This window comes from Aplidium turbinatum, chromosome 11 (assembly GCF_918807975.1).
Source record: "Aplidium turbinatum chromosome 11, kaAplTurb1.1, whole genome shotgun sequence".
NCBI lineage: Eukaryota > Metazoa > Chordata > Ascidiacea > Aplousobranchia > Polyclinidae > Aplidium > Aplidium turbinatum.
This window is the reverse complement of record NC_137482.1, coordinates 8,700,779-8,721,817: the sequence shown is the minus strand read 5'-3', so window position 1 is coordinate 8,721,817 and position 21,039 is coordinate 8,700,779. Positions and strand designations below refer to the sequence as shown.

At 37.4% G+C, this 21,039-nt stretch overlaps 2 protein-coding genes across 3 annotated transcripts in view; one reads left to right on the top strand and one right to left on the bottom strand.

The window, feature by feature from the left end:
* The window catches only part of LOC145779320 (cilia- and flagella-associated protein 47-like), a 34,605-nt gene extending 26,028 nt beyond the window's left edge, over positions 1-8,577 (top strand). For both annotated transcript variants that reach the window (XM_082590878.1, XM_082590877.1), the window contains 13 exons: positions 134-375; positions 543-678; positions 862-1,081; positions 1,262-1,489; positions 1,979-2,198; positions 2,891-3,002; positions 3,792-3,885; positions 4,145-4,279; positions 4,437-4,598; positions 5,259-5,433; positions 5,808-5,969; positions 7,047-7,215; positions 7,630-8,577. In XM_082590878.1, coding sequence (XP_082447004.1) covers positions 134-375; positions 543-678; positions 862-1,081; positions 1,262-1,489; positions 1,979-2,198; positions 2,891-3,002; positions 3,792-3,885; positions 4,145-4,279; positions 4,437-4,598; positions 5,259-5,433; positions 5,808-5,969; positions 7,047-7,215; positions 7,630-7,851 — 2,277 coding nt within the window. In that variant the 3' untranslated portion in view covers positions 7,852-8,577. The remainder of the gene's footprint in view (positions 1-133; positions 376-542; positions 679-861; positions 1,082-1,261; positions 1,490-1,978; positions 2,199-2,890; positions 3,003-3,791; positions 3,886-4,144; positions 4,280-4,436; positions 4,599-5,258; positions 5,434-5,807; positions 5,970-7,046; positions 7,216-7,629) is intronic.
* Positions 8,578-8,895: 318 nt separating this feature from the next.
* LOC145780075 (uncharacterized) lies at positions 8,896-13,687 on the bottom strand. The gene is made up of 7 exons (XM_082591786.1): positions 13,542-13,687; positions 12,542-12,708; positions 12,114-12,204; positions 11,327-11,577; positions 10,683-10,842; positions 10,039-10,215; positions 8,896-9,425 (listed from the first exon to the last, which is right to left on the bottom strand). Exons 1-7 carry the CDS (start codon positions 13,596-13,598, stop codon positions 9,294-9,296), a joined length of 1,035 nt encoding a protein of 344 aa, XP_082447912.1. The 5' UTR covers positions 13,599-13,687; the 3' UTR covers positions 8,896-9,293.
* Between the last annotated feature and the right edge of the window lie 7,352 nt (positions 13,688-21,039).

Sequence of the window (21,039 nt, the reverse complement as noted above, 5' to 3'; positions counted from 1 at the left end):
CGTTGTTTTTATGTCAAGATGGAGAAAGTTTTAAAGGAAGTCACAAAGAGAAGTTTTGAATCGATGATTTTCGTATGTTAGATAATTTCAAATCATGGTCGTTTAATTCCGTTTTAAAATTACTACACTTTAGCATGATACTGCTGAGTACCACTTCACTGTGTCTCCATGGAAACGGGGAACATCTAGTGGAGTGCTAGCTTTCATCATTGACGACATGGAAAAATCTAAGCTCCTCTACAGAGAAGACAGTGATTCTGATAAAGAAGATAACGAAAACGATCTCGGGAGGCCAAGCGCTGAAGGATTGTCTCCAGACCAAAAAACTCCAGCTTATCTCAAGCCAAAGTCAGATCTTGGCCTATCTGGATATAGGTAAAAACTATACCTGTGACACAGTTAACTATTTAGAACGTAGGATAGTTATTAACCCCTCTGTTCAATGTATTGCTGAGTTGGTATACTGTTAGTTTTGCAGTTAAACTTATGATCATGTTATCCTCTCATATTCTCGGATATTTAAAAAGTTTTGTTTTTTGCAGAGTCTGGTTCTCCATTGACATTCAAGCTGAACCCGCAGCACCGATTGGCGTCATCAACGTCGAATGCCCTGTTCAGAAGCTCAAAGAAATCGAAATCCCCGTCAAAAACCCTTGCGGAGAACGTGTTGAATTTAACGTAAGCCCTCTGCCACGATTCGGCATGGAGTCAGTTTAATCGAGATAAGGAGCTTGGCTTAAACACGATAGACTTTATGTTTGAATCACGAAGAACAACTAATTACAAAACTACAAAAAAAAATTCAAATACTAAACGTATTTTTATCTTGCAATGACTCAATAGTTTTTTTTTCTTTTCTAGGTTACTATCAAAGGAGATTTGCTAAAAGGGAGTTGTAAGTTGGTGCTTACTCCATACACACCAGCCACCTACAGGATATTCTTCGAGCCTTCTGTGATTGGACAATCAGAAGGAGAAGTTGTGTTTTGCAGCAGCCACACCGGAGAGTTCTGGTACAAGCTAAATCTGAACTGTGTATCTCCCCCACCGACCACTTTGCCTTCCATGGAATGCCAGCTAGGTGAGGAAGACCCAACCTCCAAACTTTGCCTTTGCTTGATGTGCAATTTTTTAGTTTCAATACTGTTTAAAGAAATAACTGGTAAATTATTACATAAAACCTATTAATTGTGATGTCGCTCAGGCAACATACGTTGTATCTAATTAGCGATAAGTTATTTTAACCGAAGCGCTTTTACAGGCCGATGGTCGAGACAGTACATCAATGTTTCCAATCCGACCGAAGAACCAATGGAAGTTGAAGCCCTGATATCAAACGAAGCCAACTTCTCATTAGATGTTCCAGTATCTCCTGTAAGCTCAGCTTCTGACATCAGCCACACGTTTATAGTGCAACCGAAGTATAACCTCGACCTTCCCGTCCAGTTCATGCCCACCTCGCTAGGACTTTCTACCCACCAAACCACTAGTAAGTCTGACCGGATGAACTAAATACAAAGTGAAAGTTACCAACTTGTTGCTTGGTTTCCTGTGTAAATAGGTGGGATGACATAGTTTCTCTTATAATAAAATATCCAACAAAAACAAGAGCAAACTATTGAGGAAAAAGTCCCTGTTGGACCGATACTGGTTTGTTCGGGATGTATTAATGGTGCAGCTGCTTAGTATTTGGAGTTAAAAACGAATGAAATGTATCTATGACTGAGAGTTGTTTTTGCAATGAAATCAACTTTGTTCAATGGAGTCAGCTATCTCAGTGTTTAAATGAGTTGAGTTACCTTTACTGCTAATTATACTTGTGTTACGTTATGTACGCTCAATTGGATCAGCGAAGATACTTAATCACTTTGAGAAAAAAATACTATTCGCTGCTCACTTGTTGTTTTTCAACTTACTTCTGAGTTACCACAACCACACAAACGATTGCTTGTGAGAAACCCCTCATCTTGCTTTTCAGTTACATTGAAGAGCAAGCACATTGGTGAGGCTGTGTACTTGATATCTGGACGAGGATTAGCTCCTCATCCCATGGAGCCGGTTAGTGTCAGTGCCGCTGTTGGATCCAGCACCTCTCTCATCCTCCCGTTCCGTAATCCTACGGACATTCCTGTCTTCGTGGATGTCATGATGTCGGATCATGAGCAAACCTTGAACAGCGTCTCGACTTCTGTCATTAGGTGAGTGCTGAGCCTGTTGTATTTCAGCTAAAGTAGGAAAACGTTTGTGTTGAGTGCCTGCTCGCTGTTTTAGAAGGTAGAGTTCCCACCGTTCAATCGATTTGGGTTCAAAACCCTTTGGCGTCATAACACAGACCTTGCACTTTACTGAACCTCCATTCTGCTCAGCACTCAGTATTGAAGGAATGGATGTAGGGTAATAGTGTATTCGGCTGCGCCTGTATTGTGCAGCACTGAAACTGTTTGTCTAACTGAGCACTGAGAGCAACGCATATTATTCATAATTACTAACATAGATCCTTACTTAAGTAATCGATACTTAATCTTACTTAAGTAATTATTAACTTACTTATTAACTTACTTTATTAACTTAATTAATTATTTAACTTATTATTTAATTAATTAACTTAATTATTAACTTACTTTAGTATTAACTTACTTATTTAATTAATTAACTTAATTATTAACTTACTTTAGTAATCTTACTTAAGTAATTATTAACTTACTTAAGTAGAGTAAGGATCGATATTTGAAGACGATGTTAGGTAAGATTGAAAATAATTACTAACATATGTTATCCGAAATGATCTACATGTCCCTATGCGTGTAATGCGTCATGCAGCGCTCGTTGAAACAACAACATTGGCTGCTGGATATTCTGTCAGCAACAATTTTATCTCTAATTTGCTTAGAAATCACGTGACGTTGGAGTCGGCATTTTGTCTACTTCTGAAGCATTCCAGCAGCATCGCCTTGGAACCGCGTCAAACTCTCGACATTCCTTTCACGTTCTCCCCCGACAAGGTGTGGCATTGTGATGCTATTGATTGTACTTTTTAGCCATCCTTTGTTTAATTTTCGAATTTTTAGTTCACTGAATCTCCACGTGTATAGGAGAATATAGTCACACCAGACGGGTTTTTAAGATTATTGCTCAAAGTACCGTTTCTCAATGGAAGCAGAAGTTGTTGTTTCAGAATAGCACTTGGTTTCAGCTTTGGGTATACTCCAACCTCAAATAGAATTAACACGGATTTCGTTTCTTCGCTGTATTTCTCCTTGGTCTTTTCCTTCTTCAACCCCAATGCTTTGTTAGTATCTTCTTTGGTAAAAATCCTTGATCTTCCTTGATGCAGTCCTTCCATCTTTGCTTCAGTATTGTCATCAAGGTTATTGATTCGGGCGTACCCAGATACCATTAATGTAGCTTTTTCAAACACCTCTGTCCCTCATCAACGGCAATTTGTGTTATGCTCTCCATGGTCTTGTTCTGATTGGTAGAGAAAGGGTTTTGTTTGCCAATTTCTCTTTTTAATGCCATAATTTGGTTCCCAGTGAAGTTTATTAGCAGTTTCTTGTTGACTTTCAAAGTTATATCTTATTGTATATTATGAAAGTTTGTTGTTTTGCTATAGTAAAGCCCAAAATGCGTCCTTTTGAAAGGATTTCACTTAAACACAATTTGGACTGCATACATTTACAATGTGTTTGTCAGAAAATTGTTTTTAATCATGTGGAAATAGTGTACTGACAACGGTATTGTAACATCAACAATTCAACATAGCGAATTTTATAGAGTTTGTTCTTTTCCAGATGCGTCGCTACGAAGGAGCTCTTGCCATCGCACTGAGAAGAGAAGACGGACTTCCATGGCCGGAAGAGACAGAGGGGTTGGAGGATCTATCAGGTACGTCATGGTGTAGTACTTTCCCAACTAACAACAGCTGCCGTTTTCATATCGTTTCTACGTCTAACAACATGGAAATCACGTAAAAGCGGCAACTTTTGATGGCTTGGTATAGATCATTGCAAAAATATGTACTTTTTCTTGACAAAATATTCTATGTAAAATAAGTAGTTTAATCGTTGCAATAAGACATATTTTATGTCTTGGTTTAGACTTTAGCGAATTGCTGAAATGAACGAGAACTAACTTTGCGATCCAGGTTTGAAAGGAGCCTCAAGTGAAGACTCTAATGTACTTCGTTCCCTGCAACGAAACGATGATGGTTCCATCGCTGCTGTGAGATGGATATTTCCCGTCCACGGCATCCCAGAAGTGCGATCCCACGAGTCGAAAGGTATTTGACGTTTTGCTGTGCCTTGAGCAAAGAATGTTACGCTCTCACAAATTACGCTATTTTTTATGTAAATTTTTTGCAGTTATGTTTTACTATAGATAGTCACCACAACAGCAATAAAGTTTACATTTTTAAAGCTTTTCATCTTCCATCACAGAAGCCGTTCTGCAATGCCAAGCCAGAAGCCGCATCGAGGAGAGATTGGAAGTGACTTTGACTGGTGCTATGCCCAGCTCGTCAGCTGCGTATGAAGTAGCGAAGCTGCGTGCTGTGACTCCAGTTGGTTCTTCCGGTAACGTTGATGGAGTGGTTGTGGAAGGTACAGAAGCTGCTTTGTTGATAAGTGATTTTGACATGAAATGTTGGTAGTTCTTACCAAGTAACTTCAAACCGGAATCGTCGAAGCACACTTTTTAACCCCGCAGCGCCCTATGTTGCATATATCCAGCATAGATGTTTGGAGAGCACATAGACTTTGGTTGGGAGAGTAAGATGAATATTTTTGAAGAAAATTAAGGAAAAAATACTTTTAATTTACCCTTTATAGTCCAGTGTTCTGCTAAATATTCTGTGTTGGTTGCACTATACGCTTTTCCAAAATAAAAATTTTAAAATTGGATTTTTATTGGGCGCTACGGCAGTTAGATTAGGCTACATGGCCAATAACGCCTAAATTTTGTGAAAGTAACTTTATCTTTATGTATTGTTACAGTAACTTTGATCGTCAAATGCAAACTAAACCGTTGCAGTAGAAAACATAAATAAAAACAATTAGTTGGTGAAGCCATAATTGACACAATGCACTCTCCTGAAATTATACTACTTTGTGTTGTATAGTGCTTCGTGTCACTTAGCCTAATGAGACTTAACTTTTTAAACGATCTTCACTGACAAGTTTTTTGCACAATATTCTGGTACGGGTTCACCTTTTACGCTTCATTTAACATCAGTCTTACATCTCACAAACCCCTCTGCACAGGACATACAGTAGCCGAAGAGTTTTCCTACGCGATTGAGTATCCCGATGACGGAGATGCAAGGCAGCACTTGGAGCAGGCGTTGGCTGTCAACTTGGTCAGGAAACAGCGGGACCCACACACCGGATTGGTCATTCTTGTCTTCAATCTCGTCTTTTCACCATTCCGCCAATTCAAGTATGTTGTTTCTTACCGAGCGTTGAATTTTGCAAGTAGGTTATACCTTGATTGAACGTATAATATTGTTCATTCAACACAAAGCAAGATGTCACAATAACCTCTACATTTTCACCTGGTGAGCATTTGCAAGGTTTTCAATGTTTTCCACGAGCCATCAAAACTCGTAAAAAATTTTTTAGCGCAACGAGAAAATCTTTATTTATGAAAAGCTGTTGTCGAGTGCTCGCAGATGTTGAGTGGGTTACGGTTCTTTTAACTTTCGAATCTAGATGAATTTCCAATATCCCGGAATCAAACTGAAAACTCTATGTGTGACAATTCAACATTCAACAAGCAACGATGTCTTTTTCAGTAGTTTCGCTTTCTTGCAGTCACGTTATCACTTTGACGGTGACGTCAGCAACCGGTGGTGTCTGGAGCTTCCCGGTTTCCATTCGCGCGTCGGAGCCTCCTCCCGATGACGTCATCAGCGTGGAGGCGGCAGGCTTGGGCAAAGGCTCAACGGTCAACTTTACAATGTTCAGCCATTCGAAGTAAGGTTGATCTGGTCGTAGCGAAAACAATTGGTTGTTTTGTACATAATGCATTTTTTCTTTCTTTCAAGTTTAGTGTAAAGCCTTGATGGGATGAGGGTTTGTGACTTCCTTCAGTCCACCTCTAGACGCCTGATCCGAAACTGTCTGCTTTGTAAAACCCTGATAACAATCCTTATCTAACATACATAAAACGCGATTAAAAAAGTCTGATGATTAATAGTAGTTATTTTTTTCGACAACTCTTTGTTTAATTCTCGGAAAGCGCATTTGTTTCTGTTGAAGCGTGGTGCATTTTTCTGACCAGCATTTAAGATCATTTGGAACCATTTTGTCAATTTCTGAATATGAGATGCCATGAAAAGCTTTTCTAGAAACATCTAGCATTGGAATTTAATAAAATTTTTATACCTTGCGCAACCTCAATCAGGAAAATCAAAAGCGCTTCGGTAAGCGCAACTTACGCCATCTTGGTTCTGAGTGTAAAGTGCGTGAAGCAAAAGTGTTACCAGTCTTTCTGTAAATTTCTAAATAAGCTCCTATCTTTAACCGTGTAGTTGAAAAGTAAACCAATCTTTTTCAGAGGTGCATGTAGGCCTACTCATCAACCAGGTGCATGTAGGCCTAATCCTGAATATCACAAAAATAACTAAGGAACGTGATAGTTTAATAAATTTAAGCTGCTCAGCTTTGTAAAAGTTACAATCTGAAAACAAATTCATCACTAAATAAACATTGCACCACAACTCATGCAGGAATGCCATCTTATATGAATTGATAGTTTTGTGCAAAAGTAGTTATTTGCTTTTTTCCGACTGTAATAATTGATTTCAACAGTTTTAATTCCCAGTGATTGTTGCATTGATGAGTTGATAAATTATAAATTAAAGTATGTTTGAAAATTCTGTGATAGATTTACTTAAAACAGTATTAATCTACTTCTGAGCCAGTTGAAAGTAGCATTAACGCACCCTCTTCTGAGCAGACAGTTTTCCACTCCTTACCTCTAGAAGTCCCTGACTTCAATGTAACTTACAAGATCACTGTTTATTTGACACACCATGCATCTTCTATCAGGCATCCTACCCCGTTCAACACCTTCTTCGTTCCTGGGAGTGACCAAGGATTTACAGTGTTTCCCGAATCAGGTGATTTGCAGCCCCAAGGTACAAGCGGAACGCGGTTATCCGTCACCTTCACCCCAGTGATGTACGGCCGCTCGTACAAGGCCCGGCTCATTGTTCAAGTACGTCAAATTTGTAGACACAGCAGTAGCTGAGAGTTTTTAATACTAGTGGTCTGTAGGAAATTTGTAGACTTAACCGATGACAGTGTTTAATCGTCGTCAGACGTAAATGTAAAAAAATACAAATCTTGCTAGCTCTCTAGCCAAGAGGTTTGACACAGTGATTAAGTCATAGCAAAGCGAACCTCTGTCCACAACTTTATTGCCGATGGAGTTCTCATCTTATTTTCCTATTATCACTTAATTTGTGTGATAGAGGAACGTTGTCAAGCGATCATCAAAGCGAGAGAATGATGTAGTGACGAATACAGCAAACTACACATAAGTTTTAAATCGCTTAAAGTGTTGATTTTTTAAACGTTCTGTTTCTTTTACTAAACGTCATTTTTCAACTTTCTGTATTGTTTCTCTTAGACATCTGATATGCAATGGGCTTATGACGTCAAAGGTATCACTCCCGAGTACCGAGTTCCCAATGTTCCGTCAGCCATCTTTGCTTCGACTCTTTCTCGCCCACGTGCTGTGGCACAGCGTCCTCGAGTGAATTACATTCGTAAGAACATGAAGTTGCGAGCCACAGCAGTCTCGTCACCCATCAAAGGGATGACCCTGTTCAACCACATAAAAACACAATAAACTCAACTTGGTCTTGTTTTGACGCCTGTTAGACACAGCTTGCAAGGATGTGAAAAATAAACCACTATACCCTTCTCTATTCGAGCGATGTATTTTGTATGACCTCTCATGCCTTTTAACATAGGTTAGTGGCTACCTATCTAGACAGCAAATCAACCACTTTTTACATTGATTTGCTGTCTAGGTATTAGCTAGATGTTTGCAAACTGCTATTCATGACAGGTCGTTTGCGATATCTTTACTGTTGTATGTTGCCGAGCGAACCCGATTGATGTTTTAGTTGGTTATCAGAGATATAAAAATATTTAACTTTATTTTTAGTTTGTGTAGCCTCGGCCATGTCCTGGTTGCCAACGAACTATTACCTAGACATGTTGCTTATGTTTCATTGTGTCACGGTTACTGTTCGGCATTTTTTAAGGTTTTAATAAATCTGTTTGAAAATTTTTCACATGAAAAGTTTCTAATAGAACCCTATGCTTGTTCGTGATTTTTTAATGCTCGTGTGCTTGGATATCTGTGTTGCCAGGTGCCACGTTTATGTTTGCGGCGCGTTCGTTCTAAGTTTAGACTATAAGTATTTATGCGATTTTAGTCAAGTGATGTGAAATTTTGTTCTAGTGTTATTGACGTTTTTAGTAGTGTAATTTGCTTGATTATTCACTGTGTATAATATTATATAGCCTACAATGTGTTGTATAAACGCTATTTTAATAAAAATACAGATCTATATTTTGTGGCAAGTTATAAGATCTTGTATTGTAGCCCACAGAAATAGAGTTTCTAGGCTGGCACTGAGATCAACTAAGTTTGCCCTGATGAAACTTTCGCATTAACTTATTCGCATTAACATTAACTTATGGGCTTGTTTCCAAATGGTAAATCACATAAAGCAGCAAGCAGATTTGTCAATACAAATCAAGCGCAAAAGGCGCTATAGCTTATGTAGCATAGCCTACTACCTCATGGCACCATGTGTGAGAGATATGGCACAATGGAAATTTCTAGTATCTTGTTTATTTTCGGAAACGTTGATACGCAGATATTGTCCAGTGCAGTCGAATGTTTGACATACCGGTAGCCTATAATTAGTTTTAACACGTAGCCTAGCTTACACATCGTATAAAGGTGGAAATAAGGCAACTGAAATGTTACATCAGTGTGCATAACCTAAGCTGTTGATAGTTTCAAACATTGTCTTACATAAAGGGCCGTATGTCTAGTCAGATTTTATTGCACAAAGGATAAATAAAAATGATAAAATTTAGGCAAAATTTAAAACACGTATTTCTAGCATGATCTTTAGATTTTTGCAGGGGAGCAAACCAATTTTCATTGGGACTTGTTTTCTGGGCTGGCTATTGCCTTATCTACGTTCTACATGTGCAATATGGTGCGCGGTGGCTAGATGGAAATTAAAAAATTGTCTTTTCCAAACAAGGTTACAGTTCAGTTTTTGCGCTTGCTGCTTTGTACGTCACTGAAACTTCTTTCACCCGATTGGTTAAAGCTGTTCGCACCACCGCCATAGAAATCAAGCCTGCAGGCTCATCGGATCTGCGGCCTGGAAGAATCTTCGAAGAAACAGAGAGATGCAATTATTCGCAAGCCTACCGTATCGAAGCAATTTCAACATTTTTTTATTTGTGGACTTTTCATACAATTGAGTTAGACAAAATGGTTGATTTTAGAAATTTTTATCCTCGGACAGAGAAAGTTAACTTCTGGCAGTTTCGCATAGCTTTGTAGAGGCTTTGAAGCGTACACCACTGACGTAGGGCCCGTTCACCGAGATCGACAGAGTAAATTTTGTTGTTGTCGAAGTGTTGTCTGTAAATTTATTCCATCCACTATGGGCTGCTGAATGGAGAGCAGCCTTTGAAATGCGTTGCACAAGCGCACACCCGTTGCACAAGAGAATCAACCAGCGCCGCTTGATTATGTCGTTTCTTCGTTCATGAAGAGCCTTTTAACTTAGCCTGCTGACCAAACCGGGTGGACAAATAACCAAGTAGGCTAACTTAACCAATGATTAGGCTACAAATGCAAAAGTAAAATGCAGTAATTTACGTCAACGTAAAAATTATTAGCGGCTTATGTTTAGATGTGAAAGATAAGATAGCCAATCCTAGACTACGGTAAGAAAAATTTCATTTTGAGAAAACAACTCCATTAGGCTGCAGTTACCTCTCGATAATCTTCGTTTGCAGTAAACAAATATTTCACTATAGATCGAAATTGATCAGAGTTGCCGTACTTTTCTTGCAGAAAAGGGAAAATGTTGAAAGTCATTCCAAAATCTCCTTTTTTCATATCCTCTTGTGATGGCTCTTTTCCAAGCAAGACGAGATAATGAGGAAAAACCTAAAGATACAACAACGACTATAGGCTGCAAACCATGTGTCGCAACCTCGCAACCCTAAGACAACAGGCTAGTTTGAACCTTTGCGAAACTAGCCTATCTATTTGTTTGGCTACTTTTTCTAAATTTGAAATGGATTTTGGAATTAAAGTTCTTTCTAACATCAGTAGATTTTTGAATAAAAGATATCTTGTTGAAACATTGTTTCATTGTTGGTAGGTCAGAAGTAACCTAAATAGGTTTTCTTTTTCGTCTTGTTGTTCTTGAGAAGCAAACTTTTACGTGGTTTTAGAATTTAGAGAATCCTCGGAACCACTTTTATAAAGTTCGGATGGATTCTCCATTTTACGAGAGAGTGCGAGACGTAACAATTATATTTAGGTTTGAAGGTTAAGTGTTGGCTTTCACAGAAAAAAAAGGCTACAGTAAAGTCAAAAAAGTTGAAGGACCGTATGACAAAGAAACTTACTTTAGGAGCAGGTACTTGTTTCAAGTGAGCAGTCAAATCATTTACATTGGCTTTCCTTACTAAACCGAATGAAAAGAATGTAGAGAAATAATTGGAGATTGCCAATAGCGATATTGGAATTGCCGGTTCTGGTTCATCTGTGATGCAAAGAACTGGGAATCTGCAAAAATATCAGACTTGATTAGCTCAGACGTCGTAACATACGGTACCGATATGCGATATCTATTATGTTTAAAGTTATAGAACTTCAACACTGCACTTTACTTTGTTGTAACTTGTAGATATATATATAGGCTGTTGTTTCAATATAGTAAAATTATTTTATAATTAAAACAAAATATTATTCGAAGTTGATCCGGATAACTCAGCAAGTAGCCTAAACATCCGGCTATATGATTGATAAACCTGCAAGATCCAGCATCAGTTGCTCATCTCTGGGTGTGCATTTGAACAACGCATTTAAAGGACAGATCAAATTTAGCAACACTGCATTACTAAGTAACAACACTTAGAGACTCAAAGCTTCCACATTTTACTAGTAAGCTATAAAAAACTACCACGATTAACTTAGATCAATTTGAAGATAAAGATTTACACAATATAATTTAATGAAAAGGAAGTTTAAAATCTTTACACTCACTTACTTAGGTGGCTGCGAGTGATAGAAGGCATTTAAAATCCATTTCTGAAAACTTTCCATATCATCAGACATGAAAGTAAATGTCTCCATTTGGTTTGGAATGTTCTTCATTAAAATATCTTCAGCTTCTTTTGGTTGATAAACTTGTCGAGGCCAAGAACCTTTCATGTTTTTTAAATTTTCTTTCTTTGATTTGCCATATGGAAATACAACGGCTACTCCAGCCTTTAACTTTTCTTCGGTTAAATCAGCAGCCTATGCATTTCATAGATATGTAGTTGAAGCTTGCATACATAATATTACAGAAGGAGCGACTTTTTAGTTTAAATGAGATTAAAATATTTTGATCCTTAATTTTGGAAGTGTGTAATTAAGTTTGTTTCTCATAAAAGCAAATCTTAGTCAGTAAAAGCAGTCCGTAGTCCTTGCTGATATTTTCACACAAGTTGAAGACTTCAAGCCACAATTCTCAAGTAATTGTGCGAATTCAAGTGGACAATGGGGCTGGGGAACAAACCACTCAGATAAGATTACACTTATGCATTGGTTATTCAATCCAAAACAGAAACTAAGAACTTACACAAAAAGGAAAAGTTTAACACAACCGACCTGCATTAAGCTACATATGCAGAAGCATAATAAAAATGGAGGTTGGCTAAAGTCCAGTTGAAACAATTGGTTGCAAATTAAGAACAATCAAGAATATTGAAAAATTTAAAGAAATATTATAAAAGGATTTCTAAAAGTTTAACTCATTTAAGACAATTCTGTACAAACGTTAGCTTGCTCACCCAGCTTTCTGCTAGCTCTTTTTCTTTATCAAAATTGATAGCTCCGTACCATATAGATCCCATCAACTGTTCTGCATGGCGTCTCCATTTTCTAAACGACAAATTTGATGAGTTGAACAACGTATAGTAGGCTACATTTATAAAACGTACAGAAATGTGCACGTATCACACCTATAGTTTACTGTAGCCTAAGCTTTATACAGTACAGAAAACTTTTCCATCAAGTCCTATATCAACTACGCTAGATAAAAATTTCATTTAAAATTTGCTTTTTCGGTCCAGCGTATGTATAATCGCGTCACAATCTTTCATGGTGTAAACATTTCGACTACAATTACAACCGGAAACATCTGTTTACAATTGTTTTGAAAAAAGTAAAATATCATTTCATGAACGACGAGCCATTGCCAAACTTCATTTTCCCTCACCCATGCACTTTTCCTTTGTAAACAACAACGATCCACGCATCTCGACTGAGTAGAACTTTAGGTTTGAAACTTTCTTTTGAAAGTTGATAAATCGTGGAATACTTCTCATCAGTTGGAAGACCCCATTCAGAAGCATCGATTGGCTCCATGTTTAGGCTTTTTTTGGCCTAAAATATTGGATATGCAGTAGTTTAAACTTAACACATTCTTCAAGATCAAGCGGCGCTGGTTCAACTCTCGTGGTGTGCGCTTGAGCAACGCACTCTTTGGATTGCTCTCCATTCATCGGCACCTAGTGAATGGAATAATTCCTCGGCAACAACACTTTAACAATCGGAAAACCTCAGTCTGTCAATCACGGTAACCGGCCCTGCGTCAAGAGCCTCTACAAGTATGCGAAACTACCAGAAATAACCTATCAAGGCTTTGTCAGTCCGAGGATAAAGATTCAAAACTAAACCAAACCAATGGCCAATAAGATGCTGTTTTCTTCAGCAACCGGTTTGCTTAATCTGATATCTTGAGAAGAAAAAAACAGTAATCGATTTGATGATTTTAAGACCTGATTGAGATCTAAATGTCTGATTCCACCACAAGGAATTCTTAAAACGCCTATTCAATTTTACAGTAATCTGTCACAATGGAATAGGGTTAGGGTAAAGCCTAGCATTTAACTACAGCACTAAGATACATTTTAACACTTAGATAGCCTGAATAACTAAACTGATAACCACTGAGATAAATTTCCAGAAACTTTTGTTTAATTTTGCGGCTACCTGAAATATTGTAAATGCCTAAAATTTAACCTCACTATACTGATTCAACTTAAGTCGTCTGATGAATGCTGGGTAGCCACTGCTGCCTGGAAAATATTATCTACCCCTTTATTAGGTAGCTTGATAGGCATTTTCATAAGTTGGTTAGTCCATTAGCTTACAGGCATCTATTTGCAGGAATAAATATTGCATCACACAAAGGTAATAAAGTAGACTATACTTACAGCTGAGGATACCAAAACCACACAGACAGCAAAACAAAGTCTCATTAAAGCATGCATGGTTACTGCACAGTAGTTTTCAACCAAGGCGATTCAGTTCAGCTATTTCAGCAGACTCTTACAATTGAATTCACAGTTGATTTGTTCAAATAAGTAATAATCCCACCATTAGGTTGTTGATTCATAAACACTTGTATATTTAGGTTAGTTTACCACAAGTCCAACAATCACCAAAATAACCTTACAAGTTCAACTGAGTAAAAAATAACTCAACTAGCTGAAACTACTCTAATTTTTCTGTGGTCAACCGGTACATTGCCTGCGGCAGAAACAACAAATTATTTGCTTTGTAAAAAGAAAAACGCGCTCTTAATGTAAAATCGACTCATTGACCAATTGATTATAGGCTACCGTCATTGCATCGGATGGGACTGTGTTTGATTTTAGACCTGATCAAACCACCCAGCATTTGGCAAAAAGAAGATTATTTTGAAAAGTTTTAAAAAATATTAAATGTCAGGTTTCAACTTAAATTTTGTTTTTGGGAAATTTAGAGTTTTGTTGACGATTAAAAAACGTTTAGTTATATCGATAAGCGAAAATTCTTAAAACTCTGTGTAGGCTTACATACAAAAAAAAACCATAGACTACCGTTTTTTTAATTTTCTAAGTTATTAGACTTCAAAAAATGATCATTTGGTTATTAACGAATCATAAATTACATACATTTGGCAGTATTCAAGGTGTGACAATGTTTTTTTTTTCAATAATACTGGCTGACAGGACATGAAGAACACTAAAACCATTCTGTATTTTAAATGTATAGTCAATATTTTTTAATTTTATTGTCACCGCGTGGTGACGCTCTTTCTTCAGATATCTTGTTGCTATTCACTTCAATGACATTGCAGCCTACTCTTGCATTAAAGCGATCACCATTCTCCATTCAATGTCTTTGTCTGTTTGGCGGAGTTATATCTTGCGGTTGCGAGCTTGGCAGTGTAAATATAATAGTAATAATAGTTTCGTATAGCCTAAAAATTCTATAGCTCAGCTCGTGTTTTTGAAGCCAGTATTCAAAAGTCCAACACAAAGACATGGAGATCGCTTGATAGCTCGAGGCTTGGGAGGGGACCATCTTTTCATTTCAACATAAAGAAGTATCTCAATAAAAATTAAATTTGGAAATTCTTTCTGATGCATGACCCTTCGCAAAGTTTTTGAGCAAATAAAATCATTTCGGGTCGGAAAGCATAGGCCTACCCTGGACCAATCTTGTCAACAATAGGCTACTGACTGCCAATATTCAACATCTCCCCCATTTCAGAAGCATTGTCACGTTGGGCAAGTCCTATTCTATCAACTGTTAAAAGATATTTTCCAGTTCCACGGTAGCGAGAAGATAACATTATTTCCTTTTTTTAACTCAAACAAAATAGCATATAGTTTACTGGTTTCGTTGAAACGAAATGGTCATACCAAACGATGATTGACAACGGAATACCTCATTGAAGAAAACTATTACATTTAGAGCTTTTGTAGCCGTATTTTCGCTCTTTCACTTTAAATAACTGAACTGGATCAACAAAGTATGGGTGGACCGAAGGTGTGGGAAACGGTAATTGCGACCTTACGTTACTTAAGTCGTTGAATATCGAGCAGAATTGCCGTCGTTTTGTATTTGAAGCAGTCAAAACACTACAGGTCAATGCTAGTGGGCCCCTAAAAGGCCATGGACTCTCCTACCAGGGGGTACGAAGGCAGTTAAGACGACTCTGCTCAAAACTAAATTACTGTAGAAAAAACAAACTTGCAGCCGTTTTAAAATAAATATCAATAACCGTTTTTGCTAAAATGCACTATGAAAATTTTCACCAAGCGAAATATTAATTAAATTATTGTTATTGTCCTGGATTAATCCAAAAAAGTGACCTGTTTGCTGCAGAAATGCAAAGTGCATCAACAAACGACCGCTGTCGGTTTTATGTATGACTTACTGTGACTTGTCCTGTTGATTGAATGTTTTGCCTCTTACGCAAGTCTTTACCGTTAAATCGATGTTGGTCACTTTGGGCGTTGTACCTTGGATTCAATGCATAGTTATGTCGAGTAAACGCTTTTCAGCTTGTAAGATTGTATTATCGGTTTGATAAATCAAATTCAGGTCAAAACGATTTTTTTAATCCCCACACATAATCACACATGCCCTTTGGCAACAACGTCCACACACATTAGCAGGGCGATGGTTGCTTTGCAAACCTAATAACGTTCAAGTTGCCTAGAAATACCGCAATGGAGTGTTGGATAGTTTTCTATGAGAGCAGGGTCGTAGCGCACTAAGTTCTTCTTCATGGAAACAAATAATCGTTTAATGGACTTCTATCGTGTAACCTCGAAATGTCAACTTACCTATGAGGATAAAGATCTTTAGCGACGGTCCTCGATGCAAAGCACAAAAATTACTAAGCTAATTGCAATATAATGATGCTAGACTTTCTCGGATGATCGGTAGATTGTTGTGGCAGATTGCAATCAAGGTAGAAATTTTGTCAGGAAGAATTGAACTGAGGGCCGCTTTTATTTCGCAGCTTTGCATGTCGTACATTTGTACTGGCAAACATATTTGAGCATTTTAGATTATTTAGATTTTTATCCCCAAAGTTGTTTAGGTTAATTGGCAACAGTGCAAAAGATGAGGCTGGCAACATCAATACATTTTAGTTCTAAACTTTCAGGACTGGCTGTAAATCTGCTTTGAAGTAGGCTTCCGGTACCGAATTGCATTCGTTTTGGCAAAATTGGCACTTTATGTCGGTAAATTTGTTTTTGTACATTTGAGCGATATAGAAAGTTGACTTTATTTTACGGGTGTTTGTTTGGCGTATCCAGGCTTACACCAGGTGTTTGAAGATTTAGATTAAGTGGACGGGAAGGCAAGGAAGCCAATCTTCGTGTCCACCTTCAGGCATGCCTTTAAGTGTCCTACCAGAGACACAGCCGCATGCTCTTAAGCGGTGTCGAACCGGCGCCCTTTCGATTGCCGTTTCAGCGCTCTCACCACTCGGCTATGCCGCCGACGATTTTACTGGTTGAATGTTTTGTTGTTAACTGGTTACTGGTTTGAATGTTACTGGTTGAATGTCTACGTTAAATGTAGTGTTGTTGCTGAGTTATGTCTGTTTATGGTTTAAAAGAGTTACCTCTCTACCCAGATTTTACTGGTGTCTCCCATGTTCGAAGTTCATTAGACTTGCGCTATTCATATGCGATCGTTGTCGATTTTGTAACATTAACTCCGAGTCAAACTTGTAATTCTTTGTATCGTAAATAATTTTAATAGGGCTTTTTACAGAAAGCATATTTTGAAATATTTTGTTTTGTTTCAATGCCAAACCATATTTTCGTTTCGATTCAAAGTTAGCTTAGTAAAGAATTCTGTTCATTTTTTTTTTCAAATTCAAACAATGCGTTCGAAATGTCAAGATTCTCACGCCACAGAATGCAGCAAAAGTGCAAAGAAATTTCAGAGTTTCAAAACAATTGGTTTTGTTTTAATGAGTTTTCTTTATTTCATTGGTTTTTGTTTTGAATTGAATTTCTTTGTGAAAATTTTCGTTTCGGCTAAACCTACCAAACTAATTAGTGATTTTTATTTGGCATACTTAAGCATTCGATGGAAAATGCACTGCAAGGAGTAAAGATAAAATACTTTGTGTCGTTGCCATGCTGTTTATCTCGCCTAATGCTAATCCCTTTGCGTGTGATGAATCACAAAGACCTATTAACGACTGAACTTGCTTCTGCCTACTTTTCATGTGTAAGTCATGTTGATGAGAAATCTATTTCGATGAAAGTTTTGATCCATTGCATTTGCCAGAAAGTTATTTTTAACTTAAGTAGAAACAAAAGTGTCTAAATTTAAGTGCAGAAAAATTGTCGATGAATATTCGATTTTTGTGATGTACCTGTTTTTAATCACTAATAATGCAACTAGAAAAAAGTCAGCTAAACAGAAAAAAAAAGGTTCAGAGTGGACCGAGAAGTCAGTACTGTAAATTAACTTTACAAAGCGCAGTGCCGGTCTTTGGGGTGTGCAAACCGTGCGATCGCACAGGGCCCGCAAATTAGGGGGCCCGCAATTTACTCAAAAAATGCAATAATTTTGTCATTTTCAATGGAAAAATTCAGCAAAGGAATTAACAACAAGAAAACATAGAGACTCAACGAATTCAACCTATTTCGTCCCCTGAACATTTCGTAACCTGAAAAGATCGAGAAAAAAAACACGACATAGCCGAATTCGCTGATCGGAGTTGCCGCAAACATTTCAAAATTTCTCGATCTTTTCAGGGGACGAAAAAAAAACATTTGTTACACGATTTCAGGGTACGAAATCGGGGTACGAATTTTTCAGGACACGAAATAGGTTGCATCCAGACTCAACATAGAAACATAGCTTTATTTCCGAAAAATGCCAAAGAAAGCATGATCTTATCCTTTTGCTATGCCACTGGACAGCACCATTTTACAGTAATATTCATACCTAAATTTTTGTTGAACATGCTCTAAGAATGCCCCAAATTTAAAGTAATTTTTCAAAATTTTCTGGGGGAGACCCCCCAGACCTCCCGCCGCTGGTTGTCGCCATCGGCGATCACGCCGCCCCTCCCCTTTCAAAGTACCTAGCTACGCTACTGAATTGGATCATTGGCATTGGGGCCCGCAAAGCATATTCCGCACAGGGCCCGAAATACCCTAAGAGCGGCACTGCAAAGCGTAAGACAATCACTTTTGTCGATGAAACTGAGGTGGTCTGCAGAAAGTATATAGATCTACAAAGAGTTTTATCTAAACCAGATTGAACACAGCATATTTTCATACCAAACTGTTCAAAATTTCATCACTAGTTATTATGACGCAACCAATATCACGTGACTGACATCACTTTGACGTCTGCCGAACCTCATTGGAGCATTCTTGAAAAGCTTGGCCAAAAAGTTTCCTGCTTAGTTCAATCACTTTCTGCAAACGGTCATAGTTTGCATCACATAAAATGCAAATCAAGGCTAACGTAAATCACTACTTACTCAAACTTTTATTCAATTTCAAACTGCAATTTTAACTTATTACTTTTTTTAATTGTTTCAATCGTATTTACCTCTCTCTGCTGATATTTCAGTTAATAGGAGATGTGGGCAACCAAGACGAAGATCGTAATCTAGGAATTTCTTTATCAGCAAACAGTTTGTTTGGTAAACACTTGATGTGAGCTTTCTCGGGATCAGAGTAACCCGTCCAAAGGCTACAGCATTGTGTGGAGAAAACATTCTATGTTTTTGCGAAAACTGGTTGGCGAGGTCACCACCATTCAGGACGGCGAACACAATCGACTTCGAGCTTGGCTTCAATCTTGATTTTGAAAAACAATTGACTTCGAAGACAATTTATTCAAGCTCAAATTCGATTTCACAAATCAATTTTAATTTCGTGATTTTGTTCCTAATTTTTATCATGTTTATTCATAAGCTAAGTTTGTTTGTTAGCTGAAGATAAGTGAAATGAGTTGTGTATAAACAAGCATGTAGCTTACGTTGTATAGCAACTTGCATAACAAAAAAGTGTAAGATAATTACTAGAAGCGATGCTTTTTGCTCATTACGTGCACAGCAAGGTCCAAGAAACAGGTAGGCCTGAGTTATGTTGTTATATGTATTACAAAAAAGAGGAATGCTAAAAATTTTTCTTAGCAATTCATTTCCTGTAAAAATCATCAATATAAACAAAATCTTTTGCGATACGTGGTTGAGAACTAATACTAAAAACAATATGAACAGAATTACGATAACTCAACACATGCTAGTTTCTTGTTTGCTCTCTTACATGGTGCTGCATAAGTCGGCGCGCTACACAGAATGTGTTGAAAGATAAATCAAAATTCACAATCTTTTGTGTTTCTTCTGTTATCAAAATAACATAGAGTTTCGCATTCTCAATGAATTTTTGCACCTCCAGTCAGCAACAACTAATCTCATCCCTATGGGAAATAAGACCCGTGATTCTTGACTTTTGCCTGCTGGGAATCGATGTAAGTAGAAGCAAAAGTGCTTCTTCGGTGTGTTAAAAATGTATGAAACTGCAAACTGACATCTCACCAATTTGAGCCACGTGGTATTTCTGACTTCTTTAGTGTCTTGGTACTTTTTCAAGGTTGAATATTCTTGTGTTGGGATATGGTTGTGTTACGTAAGTTATAGAATTAAAAAAAAACGTAGTCATGTGTTTTTTCACGAGAGAATGTCACGTATGCAAGTTGAATTGAGTTTGTATTTAGGCTATTTCTAAATATCATTCATACAGGATAGAAACTACCAGATAACGCCGGAAAGTTATATCACAACAAATGCAAAACAAAGATGTAGGCATAAGTTATTTGAACAACTCCTGATGTCGAAAAATATTTTCAACAAAAATAACTACAGTTGATTCATTTAATACTGTTTTAAACGTTTTTCCTAAAAAAATGTTTACTTTTACCATACATTCACAAAATTACAATCACAAGAAATTCAGTCAATCAGACAACAAAAGTTGTTAAAACTGATTGATTTATTGTGGGAACCTTTATCCTTGGACTGAGAACTTTACTCTTCAATTTCGCATAGCATTTCTGAGATTAATTAACAGAATAAAGTTTCTGCTTGATGAAACGTTCTTATTTGTGCATTATTTCATTGATTGGGTGCAGCTGAATAGTGAGCAGTCTGAAAAATCTGTTGCTCAAGCGCACACCCCGAGAGTCGAACCAGTGATACTGGATCTTGTGGTTTCTTTGTGCATAAACTTTTATATTTAAAATCTTATGAAGCTGTTTTCATAATCAACGCATCACAACTTTTACATTTACTATTGAGTCATGATGTAGAAATTTTACGTCTCTTCGTGACAGTTTTGTGCTTGAGTCACAAGTGCTATTTTTAAAAATAATGAATCTGACTTTGCAATTGTGGACGAAGGGTCTTCACGAATTGTCGAAATGAGGCGATGCTTTACATTTGTCGTAAACAACGGTTGGGCATGCTGTGACCTTACCGTGCGGCACATCAAAGAAATAGCACGTGTGTTTACAAATTCTTCGTTGTAAGAATTTGTAACTTGACTTGGTTTTAGACAACGTTATGAGTTCGGGTAATTAGTGAGTCTCAAAGAGCTGTAAGCAAGCGACAGGCTAACGATTTTGAGCTTGTAAGTGTTAACTCGTGAGAGGATTTTGAGATCACTACTATGACGTACTGTTATCGAATTTCAGGTATGTCTAAGTTATGTCGAATTTAGTAACTAGTAAACAGTCATTAAATGAAACTTTTGCAGCATATATTAATGGTAGTCTGCAGAAGCAAGACACAAACTTCGGGGGAAACTTCCTCTGGACAAGCTTTGTCGTTGTAGAAACCGTTATGTTGATGGGATTTATTTACATTTTTTCTGCTAAATTGTATCAAAT

Bases quoted from the DNA above. Each gene is read 5' to 3' on its own strand.
- LOC145780075 (XM_082591786.1), bottom strand. From the start codon at position 13,598: ATGCATGCTTTAATGAGACTTTGTTTTGCTGTCTGTGTGGTTTTGGTA. The intron at 12,709-13,541 runs GTAAGTATAGTC...CCAATATTTTAG, and splicing joins TGGTTTTGGTATCCTCAGCT to GCCAAAAAAAGCCTAAACAT. The intron at 12,205-12,541 runs GTGAGGGAAAAT...TTTGTCGTTTAG, and splicing joins TACAAAGGAAAAGTGCATGG to AAAATGGAGACGCCATGCAG.